This window comes from Daphnia carinata, chromosome 9 (genome assembly GCF_022539665.2).
Source record: "Daphnia carinata strain CSIRO-1 chromosome 9, CSIRO_AGI_Dcar_HiC_V3, whole genome shotgun sequence".
Classification (NCBI taxonomy): domain Eukaryota; kingdom Metazoa; phylum Arthropoda; class Branchiopoda; order Diplostraca; family Daphniidae; genus Daphnia; species Daphnia carinata.
In genome coordinates, this window is record NC_081339.1 from 8027007 (window position 1) to 8043228 (window position 16222).

Sequence of the window (16222 nt, forward strand, 5' to 3'; positions counted from 1 at the left end):
GGGCGAAGAGGGTCGGTTTATTTCGACAGACAGCTCCTTATTCATTTGTTTAATTTTTGCGTTGTTAACATCGTCCAAATTGAGCTCGGGGCATTCCAAACGAACTGGTAGTCCATCAATGAGGTCTTTGGCTGCTGCTTTACGGTTGTCAGGGTCACTTCCCGAGATTGTGAACGTGTAATCACGATGGCCCGATTCGCCCACTTTTGTCTGAATTCGCACACCAAATTTCAAGTTAACACGATCAATGTTCTTGCCTCCTTTGCCGACAATGTGTGGATAGTTGCCCTGGGATACTTTAAGCAGCATCACTTTGTCAGGGAATGTTTCCATCTTAATTTGCGCTGGCACGATCTTAAAATTCGGGGCTGGAACGGTGTCTTTCAATGAAGATTTTCTTTCCTGTGGCACTACACCAGGTGTCGGAGGATTGTCGATGTGTGATGAATTCGTCGTTTGGGCTTCGATTTTTACTGGCACGCGTGTTTTTGCCTTGCTGGGCTTGCTTTTTGGCGTATTATCTGAGCAAGCAAGAGGTGGTTGTTGTTCCACCCGATCAAGAAGCTCTACTTTCATATCGTCTTTAACTTTGCAGTTCAAGTTCGATACAGGCTTCTTGGCTATTCTTTTCTTTTCCCCAGCGAAAAACTCTTTTATTTCTGTAAACACAGCACCTTCTTGTTTTCCATCTTTAACGGAAGGAAGTTGTTTGTCATCTGATTTATCAGAATCATCCTCCAGGAGTTGAAACGGATTCGAGGTGACTATTGGTTTCAGAGAACCACTACCTTGTGCTCTTGCTTGGGGAGGGGTCGCTTTAGGTGTTGGGTTGATAACCGTGTTCTTTACCTCTTTGGTGGGACGCGAGTCTTTTCGTATTGGCCCCTGTTTCTGTGGAGACTGATTTAGCTGTCCTTCGAGCTCTTGGTTAGCTTCGTCGTGTATCTCCTCAATTGTCTTTGGTCCATTTACTGCTCGCCGGGGTTTCCATCCAGTTTTGCGTAGATCTATAACGTCTTGAATCATGAAACGGATACGGTTCGATACTTTACGCTCACGGGCTATGGCCTGTAAGTTTTGAATGTATGAGTCCATAATTTGGGCGTTCGTAAATTTGGGTGTAGCTCCAGTCTTTGGAAGTGTAGAACCCTCTAACTGCTTGCCGATGGTGGTCAGCAATTTGCAGAGACATTCAATCGAGTCTTCGTCTTCCTTCTGGCTTAGTAATTTACGAATACAGTGATGCATAACATTGGAAGAAATGACGTCGACTTTGAATAACTCGCCAATGAATCGAATGTTCCCTAGCGATGTTCGTCTATTCTTCTCAACCAGTTCATTTAATTCATCTTGCAGTTTTTGCTTCACTTCTTCTGTTTCGGCGGCTTCAAGCTCAGTTCGTTTCTTATCGGTTTCGACTAGACTAGCGCTATCCTTTTCAAATTCCTTTTGGCAATGAGCCAAGAGCAGTTTGCGGAAGTTAACAGTTTGCTCGGGATTTGAAGACGATGCGACTTCTTTTGTCGACAGTGCTAAACACATCTTTGCGTATATGGAGGAGAAAATTGGTTCGTCGACGGCTTTTGCAAAAAAGATTTTGATCACCTCTGCCAAAGAATCTTGGCTGTCGATCTTTGCCTCTTGGATCTTCGTTAATAACCGTTCGTAGTTTGACGGCGTGAGCTTGTTCAAAATTCCACGTACAGTTTTCAAAATCTGGTCGCTAGCTGTCAAGTTACTGTCTTCAGATTTTGCAGAGGACCTCTTTGGTTTCCAAACGTTGGCGTTATCTGGCTTTCTCGGTTCTTCCTGTGAACTCGTCAGTTTTATTTCGCGTCTTTGTGGGTAGTTATGTTCCCTTGGAGGTAATAGTGGACCAAAAGAGCGAGTCATAGTTTCAACTCCTTGGTTGTTCGGGGTTGATTCTGAGCTGGGTGAGTCACGAAGAATACCAAGAGCTGCCAGACATTCGATGTTGGTGATCCCAATGCTGTTCTTCAGTTCCATGAGCGCACGCCGATCATACACCCTTCTCGATGTGTTTGGTTCTGGAAGAGATTTTGGCTCTGCTCCGATATCTTGTCGTTGGATACTTGGTGGTGCGCACACGGCTACTTCGGGCTCTTTGATTTTCTCTTCAATTTGACCAGCAGTAGACGCATTCACAAGCTTTCCAGTAAGTTCGTCGTTGGATTGTCGAAGTTTGCCAACTTCTTCTTGCAATCGTTTTATTAAGTCGGCTTGGGCAAGCGAGTCGGCTTCTTTCCTTGCAAAATCTTCTGCCAGTTTATCTTTTGAATCTTGCAGCTTGGTGATTGTTTTTCCCAAGTCTTTGGAAATAGTTTCCTGATCTGAGAGGAGATTTTTCATTTTGTCTAGCTCTAGGTCTTTTGAAGCCAAAAGCTTGATTTTCTCTTCCGCTAATTGTTCATGGTGTTGCCTCAGCTGCTCTTTTGAAAGTTGCAGTTTCTTCAATTCTTCTTGCAAGTCTTTGACAACGTTGTCCTGATCTGAGAGGAGTCGCTTCATCTTCTCCAATTCCAAGCTTTTGGAAGCCAAAAGTGCGGTTGTCTCTTCCGTTAAAAGCACCTGACGTTTTTTCTGCTCTTCTAATTCCTCCTGATGTTCTCGTTTCTGACAATCAAGCGCACTGAGTAGCTTTTCGTTTTCTTTCGAAACAACGTCACGATCCGAGATGAATTTCCGCACCTCCTCAAACTTGCCGATGGTAGACCAGTTAGATTCATTCTCCTCAAGTTTGTCAATTAATTCGGCGTTAGAACGTTTCACCTCATTCACCTCTTGCTGCAAGTTCTTGATCAAATCGTCTTGATCTGAGAAGGATTTCCTCATCTGCTGCAGCTCTGAGTCTTTTGAAGCCAAAAGTTGACTGTGCTTTTCTGTCCCAGCAAATTCGCGTTCCATAACAAAGTTACGCAACTTCTCTAATTGCAGTTCCTTCAAAGCCAATACCTGAGTTCTCTTTTGGTTCAATAGGGTGTTACGCTGCCTCAGTTTTTCAAATTCCTTCTGATATTCTTCCGTTTTGTGTTTCAGGTCGCAACGAAGCTTTGCGATTTCTTCGTGAAGAACATCGTGGCCGGGCTGGAGCTTCTTAGTGATCGCCAACTCCTGGTCTTTTAAAGCCAAAAGTTGGGTGGTTTTGTCCTCTAGCAAGCGTCGCTGACGTTCCAAGATTTCAAATTGTTTCTGATATTCTTGACTACAGCTCAGGTCAGTACGCAATTTCTGGTTTTCTTGCTGAAGGTTATCGCGAGCCATTCTAATTTCAAAAACTAGGTGCTGCAGCCGGGTTATTTCCTCCACGTCGTCCTGGTTGGTGGAAAACTCTTTCTGGTTTGTTTTCTGGTTTGACGTGTGTGTCGATTGTTTTTCTGGTTGTGGACTTGCCGCATCGGCAGGAGCTGGGTTGACGGATCCGAAAATCCACGTAGGGAGAAAGTAAAGGATTAATTCTCTGAAAGCCATTTTGAAGGTAATGAAGAATTGTTTGGTGCTATAGAAACTATAACTGATATGTTTCATTAGAACGTCGGATACTATTATGCCAGCGGTCAATGAAATGGCAGCCAACATCTCCGTTTTCCTTCACTAATTTTGATTAGAAAATGATTTTCCACATGGAAATGAAAAAGTGTGGTAAGTATTTGAAAGCATGTATTATTAAAAACATATTTCAAATGAATTCACACAAATATTTTAAAGGAAATTAATATTATCAAGAAATTTCCTGATACCCACCTATCCACAGTCTCAATGACATTATGGCGAGTTTTCCGCCACCGATAGCAACGTGACGTTTAATATTTTTGCTAGATTTAGAACTAATATTTTACGAAGTTGAGATACTCGTAGTTTCTTCAAGAAAACAAGGCAACGAATCAAAACGCCAAAAACCAATTTACCCAACATGCGAAGCGTCCGCCGACCGTAAGACGATGACGAAGATTAAACAATTCAATATATGTACTCGATTTTCTTTTAATCCCGTCAAAACCGTGAATTAAACTTGGCGTTGCACCTCTATAAAGAATCATAAAAAACTACCTAGCAAACTCATTTTCGATCCGTGGGTAAGCAAATTTTTGTGAATCGGGTCCTAGCCCCAACAAAAAGAGAACGGGAATAAAATGCATGGCAACAATGCCAACAGTCGAGCTTTTTTTTCGTCGTGAGGTGGCGCCATTTTGTCATTTACCGCCAAGGTTTTGTGCGTCTAGGATTGTGTTACTCAATCTAAATTTGAGAATTATTTAACTTCCACAGCAGATCCATTCTTTTAGCGGTATTTCTCCCCGTAGCCTGCAAAATTAAACTAATTCATGTAATTTGTAAATGGATTTGGGGCCAGGTGATCAGCAGCAGATATGTTAACTATTAAGCATTATATCTTAACCATTCATAACTTAAAAGTTTTTTGTTTCATTTTAGCTAATCCCCTTTGCCACGATGCTATTTGGAAAGACTATAATGGTACGTTTTGATATAAACACTCAGCTTTTATGCTGCATAAGTAGTGAGAATATTGCTGATGTTACTTTCATTTTGATGTATTTAGGAAGTATTTTAACATCCAGTACATTAAGGAGGAACAGAGATATCTTTTCTGTTATTCTGTGGTAATGCCAGCTACTTTATCACCCTGTTCCATCAACTAAGCAAACGAGGTGCAGATGAAAAAGTTTTCTTTTTGCTAAACAAAAAAAAGTGCTGCATTGGGTAAGTCATAATCATGATTCTAGTTACTTGTTATGATCTCCAAAAGAAAAGTTCCTGTGTTTGATGCTTCAAAAACACTATATGGACATAGGTGTTTTGTGTGAAAGACAACTCTGGTGAAGCAATCAGCTTTTTCTGTGGTACTAAACATAGTTATATTTCAGTAAAGGTTTTTTTGTCTATAGACTTCAGTTGTTCAGTAGTTCATGTTTTCTTTTAAAAACGATTAGAACATCTCAGGTTTGTCATATGATTTACAAGGATTTCAGCTTTGTCTAAGTTGTATGGAGACTATTATGACGAAAAACAATTGTAAAAATGATTTTGTTTATTATTATTGTCTTTTTAATCGCAACAACCATTTCTTCTTTTCTTTTTGTATGTTGCTTAGCATGAAGTATGGACACCCCGCGCCGCCATCGAACTGGAACTGCGACTGGAACGTTATACAAAAGAAACGAGACGTGGCCGTCGTCGAAAAAGAACTTTGCAGCCAAAAGTTGTGGTACTGGCCATCGTTTCTCCAAACAGTTGAACAATACAGCCGCCAACAAGTAAGTTTGACTTTTCTTATAAAATTTTTAATTTCACATTTGCAATATGCAACCAGGGGCAATGTGCGACGTCCAGAAGGCGTCCTCAACCGTGGAACGGTGACGAAGAGGCTCTGAAGAAGTGCGTCGCTATAGTGTGTTCGCCCGGACACGGATGATGGCCAGTGAGGCCCTGTTGAAAAGTCTGTCGATAAAATTTGTGCTCCCTTCAAGCTCTTTCAGTTGAAGCAGAATGGCTTGACTAGCTGCGGTTGCGGACACGTCAAGCAGCGTTGGACTAATCATGGCAAGTGCCGCAAAATATATCAAAGAGGCCAGTAGCTCCTCTTCGGTCTCTTTCACCAATTGCCTTTTTTTTTTTTTGTATTGTAAAGTAACCAATTGGTGGCTGAATCTATATGGAATGTTCAGAAGTCGACCGAGAAAATCCAGCAAACGCGGTTTCGTTTCGTCCGGGTGCTCGAAACACGTTTGGCCCTGATACCATAGTTGATTTGTCCCAGTATATTCATTACTTTTAATGGAGTTGTAGCTACAGGTACGTAATAAATGCAATACGCTTGCACAAGTTTTAATAATCAAGCATTATCAAGTGATAATCAGTCGCGTTTAATGTAGCATGACCAGCAATTGTTAAGAGTTAGTATCCCTTCAGTTGTATAACAGAAACGAAACTTGGACAGTCACACACGGTAAGGTAGAAATTCAAACCCACATAGATGGCGTTTCTGGTGTTGAGTACGCCATCTCTCCGCAGTAATATGCGTAGCTTTTGCAGGCATTGCTAATGGTAAACTTTTTGTCGATTTAGTCCTGAACTGCAGCATAGACCAGAATTTCACAAGAGACGCATATCATGGCGGCATACACGTTTTACACACTCGTCGTTAATCATGAAAGTTTTCTCTTGTGTGAAAGGTTGTGGTGTTGCAACTGGTATTATTTACATTGGTTATGGTTATGTACTGTGGCCAGATACGTATATATAAGTTAAAACTACGATGGGATTTCAGTTAAATCAACTCAAAGGTGTTTTTTGGTTGCCGAATATGGAAGGGAAAGTGCCATCAAATTACTGTAAGAACGCTTAGCTCCACAGAAATGTGCGGGTTACCTAATAACAGTTCTTTTTGTTCCAGATCCTATCTAGCATAACAATAGAACTATTTTACCTCCATTTTCCCAGTTGAAAAATGCCAAATCATGAAGGTTTTTCAATGTTGGATTACCTGGAGGTGTCTGGCTACAGAGACACTTAGAATTCAGCTTTGTGGGTTTTAGATATCAGGAAACACATTTATTTCTGAAAATCTTTAGAAATGTTATCTATTGATGTCACCGATATTTTTCTTTACGAAGTGGCCAGAATAGCTAAGCTATCGCATGTACTGGGGATTGGGATGTCAGAATGAGACTGCATGACATGCCGTTAAAGTCGAAAAGTTTTGGTGAGCTTATTATTCCTTTTGTGTTGAAACCTTCATGGGGATTGAATGGAGAGAGAAAGCAATCTCCCACTTGGATCCAAAATGTTACCATCAAAGTACTTTATCTTACTTCTCTATATACTCCTGTATCAATATAGTTTTAACAATTTTTGTTTATCCTATTGATTGTTTGGTCAATTTCTAGGGTGGGATTGCTGCTGACATGGGCACTTTAGGCTCAGATTCAAAAGCCACTATAAGGCTGGTGAAACGGGTTCAGTTTGGCATCCTGAGCCCAGATGAAATCCGCAGGATGTCTGTCACCGAAGGTGGCATCAGATATCCTGAGATCTATGAAGGTGGTAAACCCAAACTGGGTGGCCTCATGGATCCCAGGCAAGGTGTCATTGATCGCTCAGCCAGGTGCCAAACTTGTGCAGGCAACATGAATGAATGCCCAGGACATTTTGGCCACATTGATCTAGCCAAGCCTGTATATCACATCGGATTCATTCAGAAGACTATGAAAATTCTTCCCTGTGTGGGCTTTTACTGCTCTAAATTTTTGGTAAGTTTTTTCAACTAACATGTGTAATATGTATTTACAGTGAAATGCTCTCTTGATACCATAGGTAAGCCCAAACAACCCCAAAATTAAGGAAATTTTGGTGAAATCAAAAGGCCAACCAAGAAAACGCATGGCTCATGTATACGATTTGTGCAAAGGAAAGAACATCTGTGAAGGTGGTGATGAAATTGACATAGGGAAAGATGAAGATATATCCAAGGAACCATCAAAAAAAGTTGGTCACGGAGGTTGTGGACGTTATCAACCTACCATTCGACGTCAAGGCTTGGAGATGACGGGTGAATGGAAACACGTGAATGAAGACTCGCAAGAAAAAAAGATCGTCTTGACGGCTGAGCGCGTCTGGGAAATCTTCAAACATATATCAGACGAGGAATGTGCCATTCTGGGTATGGACCCTAAATATGCCCGTCCAGACTGGATGATCGTCACTTGCTTGCCCGTACCTCCCCTTGCCGTTCGCCCGGCCGTTGTGATGCACGGTTCGGCCCGTAACCAAGACGATCTCACCCACAAACTGGCAGACATCGTTAAAGCTAACAACGAGCTGCAACGTAACGAACAGTCTGGTGCTGCAGCTCATATCATAGCCGAAAATATTAAAATGCTCCAGTTCCACGTTGCAACCATGGTAGACAACGATTCCTCCGGCCTGCCTCGTGCGCAGCAGAAATCAGGACGTCCAATCAAATCTGTCAAAGCTCGTTTGAAGGGTAAACGGATTTTACTCTCATACTCATGTCAAAAATCTTATTATTTTTTTTCTCTTTGTTGGTGTCTGTAGGTAAGGAAGGTCGTATTCGAGGTAACTTGATGGGTAAACGTGTCGACTTTTCAGCACGTACGGTTATTACGCCGGATCCTAATTTGCGCATCGATCAAGTCGGCGTCCCTCGAAGTATTGCGCAAAACATGACCTTTCCTGAAATTGTTACGCCTTTCAACATTGAGAAGATGCAAGAATTAGTGCAACGTGGTAACTCGCAATACCCGGGTGCCAAGTACATCATTCGAGAAAATGGCGACCGAATTGATTTGAGATTTCATCCAAAATCTTCTGATCTGCATCTTCAATGCGGTTACAAAGTCGAGAGACACATCCGTGATGGTGATTTAGTTGTTTTCAACCGACAACCTACGCTGCACAAAATGTCTATGATGGGGCATCGTGTCAAAGTACTTCCTTGGTCCACGTTTCGCATGAACCTCAGTTGCACGTCTCCCTACAACGCTGATTTTGACGGCGACGAGATGAACTTGCACGTTCCTCAAAGTATGGAAACTCGTGCCGAAGTAGAAAATATCCACGTCACTCCGCGCCAGATTATCACTCCGCAGGCCAACAAACCCGTCATGGGTATTGTGCAGGACACACTTTGTGCTGTCCGTAAAATGACAAAACGCGACGTATTCCTTGAGAAAGAGCAGATGATGAATTTGCTCATGTTTTTGCCCACCTGGGATGGCAAAATGCCTCAACCAGCCATTCTCAAACCAAGGCCCCAGTGGACAGGTGATACACCTACAAATAAAAATTTCACAAGTAATCCCAATTAACCTTGAATTTATGGCGATTGCAGGCAAGCAGCTGTTCACCCTGATCATTCCAGGAAATGTAAACATGATTCGTACACACTCTACCCATCCTGACGATGAAGATGACGGTCCTTACAAGTGGATATCTCCAGGAGACACCAAAGTCATGGTAGAAAATGGCGAACTGGTGATGGGCATTTTATGTAAGAAGACACTTGGTGCCTCCGCCGCTTCTCTGTTGCACATTATTTTCATGGAATTGGGTCACGAAGTCTGTGGAAGATTCTACGGCAACATTCAAACTGTCATCAATAATTGGTTGTTGTACGAGGGTCACAGTATTGGTATTGGTGATACAATCGCCGATCCTCAGACCTACCTTGACATTCAGGCCACCATCAAAAAGGCCAAAGAAGACGTGATAGAGGTCATTCAAAAGTCCCACAATGACGAGTTAGAGCCCACCCCTGGTAACACACTTCGCCAGACATTCGAAAACCAGGTCAACCGTATCCTCAACGATGCCCGAGACAAAACCGGTGGTTCAGCCAAGAAATCTTTGACCGAGTACAATAACCTCAAGGCCATGGTGGTTGCTGGTTCCAAGGGTTCCAACATTAACATCTCGCAGGTCATTGCTTGCGTCGGTCAGCAGAACGTCGAAGGTAAACGAATTCCCTTTGGATTTCGCAAAAGGACACTGCCTCATTTCATCAAGGACGATTACGGTCCCGAGTCGAGAGGATTCGTCGAAAATTCATATCTTGCCGGCTTGACCCCTTCGGAGTTTTACTTCCACGCTATGGGTGGTCGTGAAGGTCTTATCGACACAGCCGTCAAAACTGCCGAAACTGGTTACATTCAGCGACGTCTCATCAAAGCCATGGAGTCTGTAATGGTCCACTACGACGGAACAGTCCGTAACTCGGTCGGCCAATTGATTCAGCTCCGTTATGGTGAAGATGGTCTTTCTGCAGAATCCGTGGAATTCCAGACGATGCCAACTGTCAAGCTTTCCAACAAGGCCTTTGAGAAAAAGTTCAAGTTTGAGCCAAGTAACGAACGCTATTTACGACGCATCTTCAACGAAGACATTACTCGTGAATTGATGAGCAGCGCCGAAGTCATCACAGAGATCGAACACGAGTGGGAGCAGTTGGACAAAGATCGTGAAGCCCTACGTCAAATTTTCCCAACTGGCGAGAACAAGGTAGTGTTGCCTTGCAATCTTCAACGCATGATCTGGAACGTTCAGAAGATTTTCCACATCAATAAACGAGCACCAACAGACCTTAGCCCGCTGCGTGTCATTCAAGGTGTCAGAGACCTGCTTTCCAGATGTGTCATTGTAGTTGGGGAGGACAAGTTGAGTGTCCAAGCTAATCAGAACGCCACTCTTCTGTTCCAGTGCCTAATTCGTTCCACACTATGTTCTAAACGTTTAGCCGAAGAGTATCGGCTCTCCTCAGAGGCTTTTGAATGGCTTATCGGTGAAATCGAGACCCGTTTCCAACAAGCACAGGCCCAACCTGGTGAAATGGTGGGTGCTCTCGCCGCTCAATCTCTCGGTGAGCCCGCCACTCAGATGACGCTCAATACTTTCCATTTTGCTGGTGTCTCATCGAAGAACGTAACACTCGGTGTGCCGCGTCTTAAGGAAATCATCAACATTAGTGAAAATCCTAAAGCACCTTCTCTCACCGTGTTCCTGACGGGCGCGGCTGCTCGCGATGCCGAAAAGGCTAAAAACGTTTTGTGTCGTCTTGAACACACGACCCTGCGTAAGGTGACGGCCAACACAGCCATCTACTACGATCCCGACCCACAAAACACGGTCATCTCTGAAGATCAGGAATTCGTCAATGTCTACTATGAAATGCCTGACTTCGATCCGACGCGGATCTCGCCTTGGTTACTGCGTATTGAGCTCGATCGCAAGCGTATGACGGATAAGAGATTGACTATGGAACAGATTGCTGAAAAAGTCAATGCTGGATTCGGTGACGACTTGAATTGCATCTTTAACGACGACAACGCTGAGAAGTTGGTGCTGCGTATCCGTATCATGAACAGCGACGACAGCAAATTCACGGAAGAAGAGGAGCAAGTTGACAAAATGGAAGACGACATGTTCTTGCGCTGTATCGAAGCCAACATGTTGTCCGACATGACACTGCAAGGTATCGAATCCATCGGCAAAGTCTACATGCATTTGCCACAAACGGACCAGAAGAAACGTATTGTCGTCACGGAAGCTGGAGAGTTCAAAGCCATTGCGGAATGGCTTCTCGAAACGGACGGTACGCAGTTGATGCGAGTATTGAGCGAACGTGACGTCGACCCTGTCCGTACCTACTCAAACGACATTTGTGAAATCTTTGCCGTCTTGGGTATCGAGGCCGTTCGAAAATCAGTGGAGAAAGAAATGAACATGGTGCTTCAATTCTACGGACTTTACGTCAACTATCGTCATTTGGCTTTGCTTTGCGACGTTATGACGGCCAAAGGTCATTTGATGGCCATCACTCGTCACGGTATCAACAGACAGGTAATGCTCGTCTTGTAGCAAATATTTTATTTTATTTTAAATTTTTCTCTAACAATTCCTAATTATTTTTTGTGTACGTTTTCATTCTTTCTAGGACACTGGTGCCTTGATGAGATGTTCCTTCGAAGAAACGGTGGACGTGTTGTTGGAGGCAGCCGGCCATGCTGAAGTCGATCCTCTGCGTGGTGTGTCTGAAAACATCATCTTGGGCCAGCTTCCTCGGATGGGTACAGGTTGTTTCGACCTCCTCCTCGACGCCGAAAAGTGCAAACAAGGCATTGAAATTCCGCTCAGCATTGGCGCTGGTATGGGTACGGGTATGTTCTTCGGTAGCGCGGCAACTCCCATGGCCGGCATGAGTCCTCAAATGACGCCGTGGAACCAAGTGGCGACGCCGGCCTACGGATCGGTTTGGTCACCTGGTCTTGGAAGTGGCATGACACCTGGAGGTCCCGCATTCTCTCCATCGGTGGCTAGTGACGCCAGTGGCCTCTCACCGGGCTATTCTCCAGCTTGGTCTCCGCAACCGGGCAGTCCAGGGTCGCCTGGTCCGGGTATGAGCCCTTACATTCCCAGTCCTGGAATGTCACCTTCATATTCGCCTTCATCACCGGCTTACGCGCCTACCAGCCCTTCAATGACGCCGTCAAGTCCGTCTTATTCGCCTACCAGCCCGTCATACAGTCCGACTAGCCCCAATTATAGTCCGACGAGCCCTGGATATTCGCCCACATCACCGAGCTATTCGCCGACCAGTCCGAGCTACTCTCCGACGTCACCAAGTTACAGCCCGACATCGCCGACGTATTCACCGACTAGTCCCAGTTACTCTCCGACCAGTCCTAGTTACTCGCCTACCTCGCCGAGTTATAGCCCGACGTCGCCGACTTACTCACCATCCAGTCCATCATACAGTCCGAGCTCGCCAAGCTATTCTCCTACCAGCCCGAGCTATTCCCCGACAAGTCCGAGTTACTCTCCGACGAGTCCGAGTTATTCGCCAAGTTCTCCGAGCTACACGCCGGCGTCTCCCAGCTACAGCCCGACAAGCCCGAGTTACTCGCCCAGCTCTCCACAGTACTCGCCTCGTAGCCCAGCTTATTCTCCTAGTAGCCCGAAATATTCGCCGACATCGCCGTCTTACTCGCCGGGCTCTCCACAGTACACCCCAGCGTCGCCCAAGTACTCGCCGACGTCGCCGACTTATTCCCCAACTTCTCCGGCGTACTCTCCGAGCAGTCCAAAGTACTCACCTACATCGCCGCGCTATAGCCCCGCCTCTCCCAAGTACTCGCCGACTTCACCGAGCTACAGTCCGGCAAGCCCGGCGTACTCGCCAAGCAGCCCAAACTACTCTCCTACTTCTCCATCCTATTCGCCCGCCTCTCCCAAATATTCACCAACATCCCCCACCTATTCACCAGCACCTACGGGCTACTCGCCCACTTCGCCTTCATATTCGCCCACCAGTCCCACTTACGAATCCGATTCTGAAAGAGAGAAAGAAGATCGTCGTAAACGTTCGAGGCGATAGTGTGGCCTACGGCAGCTCAACACTGACATACAACATAAATCCATTCAGGTTCATGGTGACGATTTATTTTTTTTTTTCTTTATATGATTCCCCATTAGCAATTGGTTCAGTCGTTGAGCTTCGTTGTTACCTTTCAGCCAGAATTTCTTGTTTCCATTGTAATTGGACTTGAAGTATAATACACAAATGTGAAAATGATTGTTAGTTTATAATGTTTTAGATTGTAGGTTATATTCTAGAAGCATTTCTAGCTAAATATTATGCTTGAAATAAGGGTAAAGTATCAAGTGGGTGCACTTATAATCATATGGTTGGCGCATTATTATGCACGTAAAACATAAAATGCTATTTATTGATACATTACATAATGCGTAAATAAAAAGTGAGGTAAACTGTATTACAACTAGCACCATACGACTCGGCCATCAACTGTAGTCAGGCTACCCGCCCCGCCCTACCTCTGATCGGGCTCAATTGCTCCGCTATTTTCCCAGCGGGGTGGGTCTAGGGGTCGGAGTCAGCCAGGAAGACATGGCGTCGTCATATTATAAAATGGCTGCTTCAAGAACTCGACTCGAATAAACAAAAAGCTTAATTGGTCTACCAAAAATGTCATATAGTGTCAACAATAATCGACAAAGAAATTGATTTGCGAAACCTCTGAGTCCGCTTAATGCGTCAAAAGTTTTTCTTGAAAAACAAATTACAAAACGTGAACCGTCGCGCTTTCCGATGATGCAAAAAAACGTGGGAGGGGAACTGATTTGACGAAATGTGCTGAAAAACCATGCTTAGAGCACTTGGCTATCTGGATTCAGGGCCTGTACAACGTGTGTTCTCTGAGGTAAATTTTTTTCTGAAATATTTCTTGGTACATTACATTTTCATTCAGTTAAGACTTGCATGCAAATATATTTATATCATATTGAAAGCTTTTATGTTTGCTTAACTTTCTTCTCTTTTTATTCGTTTATTGTTGTACAGACTGCCATTTCTAATGGCTGGTAGTGTGTTGGACATAAATTTCATGCTTGGTAAATCAGCTGATAATTCCGTTTGTATAAGAAATGCAGCCTTAATGAGGATTTTCACTTTCCTGTAAATCTGATAAGTTCAGTGTTGATTCCAAGTATCTTCAATGAATTAAACCATGAAGTTGTATTTTATTCTTAACAAAGCTAACTTTTATTTGTTTTACAGGTGTGAATAACAACATAGGAATACTTTGTTCCTTACTTTGTGCCTTAGTGACCACTAAATGTACGTTAGCAATTTACTTCTTTGGTAAATCCTAATGTGATGAGAAAATTATCCAATCTGAGTGTGTTGTGATGTATCACTAAATTAACCCTTACCTACATTCTCTGAAGCCATCCATTATATACTGATATGTTCCATGGTTATCTTTATATTAAGGAATTATCTATTTACAATAGATGTGTATTGGGTGTAGAAGCTTACCTGGTTTTTATGTGCTGATTTGTTATCCCTGGCTTACAAAACCGATAATTTAACAATGGTACTTTTAAATTTCTGACCCAGAATTCAGCTAGAACGGTAAAATTTTCTGATTTTGTTTTTACTTTTTCTTTTCAGGTTTTGAGTTCGTTTCATGGTGTTGCAAAACTACCGCGTGGAGAAATCACATTGTGGTAAGTGCTTCCCAGGATTTCATATTACATTTAGCTATATGATGAGAGCTTTGTATGATATATCCGTTATACGCGACGGCTCTGCAACAAAAGCATGAAATCCCTTGCCCTCACTGATATCTCTTCGCGATAACACTTTTACCTGGCCTTTTGTGTTTTTTTCTACTCGTACGTATTAATTTGGTAGGTTTCTATTCACAAAATGGCGTTGGCCGTTCAACGATTTCTGTCGGTTCGCTTGCGCTTCGGACATCGATCAGGTAGTTTATGCACATTGTGAATTTTGGGCTGTGATGTTTTAAGCATATGTCTGATTAACCGCAAGGTTATGATGTAACCCAGGATGCTGAGCTCTATTCAATTTCATATTTGGTCTGCATTTTCAGTAGCTGTAGCTTTTCCACTTTTCCTTCATGGTTTGCCGATGTGGGTGTTGTGTCGTAACACTTTTATGACGCCGTTTCACGCAGGTAATGGTTCTCTTTCATTTCCCTGAACCCCGATCGCCACGCGTCCTTCCTATACCATAGGATGAGATGTGATATAATTACGCAAGGAAGATGTGACATAGCCATGTACTTAGCGAACGAATTTATATCTTGTATAGGTTGTGCGGAGGTGACATTTTTTGCGGTGTACATTCAAATGACCTTTATGTTCTTATGTGTGTTTGCTAGCTGATTGTAGTTGGCCGTTGGTGTTCCTTTGGAGTTGTGTCATACTAAAATCACCAAACAGCAGGAACAAAATGTGCAGGACCAGTAGGTAAGCAATATTAGTACTATTTTAGACCATAAAGCATATAAATATCAAATGTTGATATTGGTTGGTTATGCGTTTTGAGGCCTCTGTCCATACAGCTTACAAATTCTAGTCGTATTTGGGGTATTTTAGCTTTGAAAATATGATTATAGGGGTCATATCGATGCAGTTGCGCGTCATAAAGCAAGTTTTGCAAGTATTGCAATAGTTTTTCCAATTCGATTGATTTTGGTTATAAATGGATAGACCAGATACCGCTGCTACGTCTGTATTTAATTTGTTCTTGTGTAAGCTAGCAAAACAATTTTTTGAGTGTTGGTTGAATGATATCCAATACTGTCCATCAATAATTAAACAATGAGAACTTCATATTCATGAAATTAAATTTATTTTTACCCTTTTGCATATCCCCTTTACAAATAACTCACGTCAATGTATGAAATAAATTCTCTTGCAGTCGGAGTCCGTCGACAGTGCCTGGAGACGATGAACAGACATCGAATTGCATTTAGCTGCAAACTGGAAGTTTAGTCTTTATAATAGATGTCCAGAACACTGCCTTCGGTAGCCGTTTCGCAGAGTATTTCTTCCATACAATTGTCAAATGGAAGACGGGTTCTTAGAAGGATTGCGAGTAATCCAAAAGTTAAACAAAAAAGATGAAGAATTGGAAAAAAAAGAAATCCTTCTTACAATTAATTTGTGTAAAAGTATGAAACAAGAAATTCTCTTGCAGTCGGAGACCGTCGACAGTGCCTGGAGACGATAGGTAGACATTGAAGTGCATTTGGCTGCAAATTGTAAGTCTAGTCTTTATAGATGTCCAGAACACCGCCTTCGGAAGCCGTTTCGCAGAGAATTTCCTTCATACATTTGTCAC

At 43.2% G+C, this 16222-nt stretch overlaps 2 protein-coding genes and 2 long non-coding RNA genes across 8 annotated transcripts in view; all 4 read left to right on the forward strand.

Annotated features, from left to right (window-relative positions):
* Positions 1-16222, forward strand: part of LOC130700899 (phosrestin-2-like) — a 73459-nt gene that overhangs the window by 31123 nt on the left and 26114 nt on the right. The gene's annotated exons all lie outside the window — the stretch shown is intronic.
* Positions 4203-5635, forward strand: LOC130700918 (uncharacterized). 3 transcript variants are annotated; one of them, XR_009003904.2, is made up of 4 exons: positions 4203-4494; positions 4580-4740; positions 5132-5294; positions 5351-5635. It is a non-coding gene; the product is annotated as an uncharacterized LOC130700918 (long non-coding RNA). The 3 variants fall into 3 exon arrangements; XR_009003903.2 differs by having other exon boundaries at positions 4203-4372; positions 4453-4494; positions 5132-5635; XR_009003902.2 differs by having other exon boundaries at positions 5132-5635.
* On the forward strand, positions 6931-13124 carry LOC130700879 (DNA-directed RNA polymerase II subunit RPB1-like). The gene is made up of 5 exons (XM_057522854.2): positions 6931-7289; positions 7354-8023; positions 8095-8823; positions 8891-11394; positions 11489-13124. The coding sequence occupies exons 1-5, from the start codon at positions 6945-6947 to the stop codon at positions 12926-12928; spliced, it is 5688 nt and encodes a 1895-aa protein (XP_057378837.1). The 5' UTR covers positions 6931-6944; the 3' UTR covers positions 12929-13124.
* On the forward strand, positions 13737-15460 carry LOC130700919 (uncharacterized). 3 transcript variants are annotated; one of them, XR_009003906.2, is made up of 6 exons: positions 13737-13772; positions 13913-14026; positions 14129-14188; positions 14365-14447; positions 14525-14580; positions 14768-15460. It is a non-coding gene; the product is annotated as an uncharacterized LOC130700919 (long non-coding RNA). The 3 variants fall into 3 exon arrangements; XR_009003905.2 differs by lacking the exons at positions 14365-14447; positions 14525-14580; positions 14768-15460 and having other exon boundaries at positions 13913-14057; positions 14129-14328; XR_009421731.1 differs by lacking the exons at positions 14365-14447; positions 14525-14580; positions 14768-15460 and having other exon boundaries at positions 14129-14328.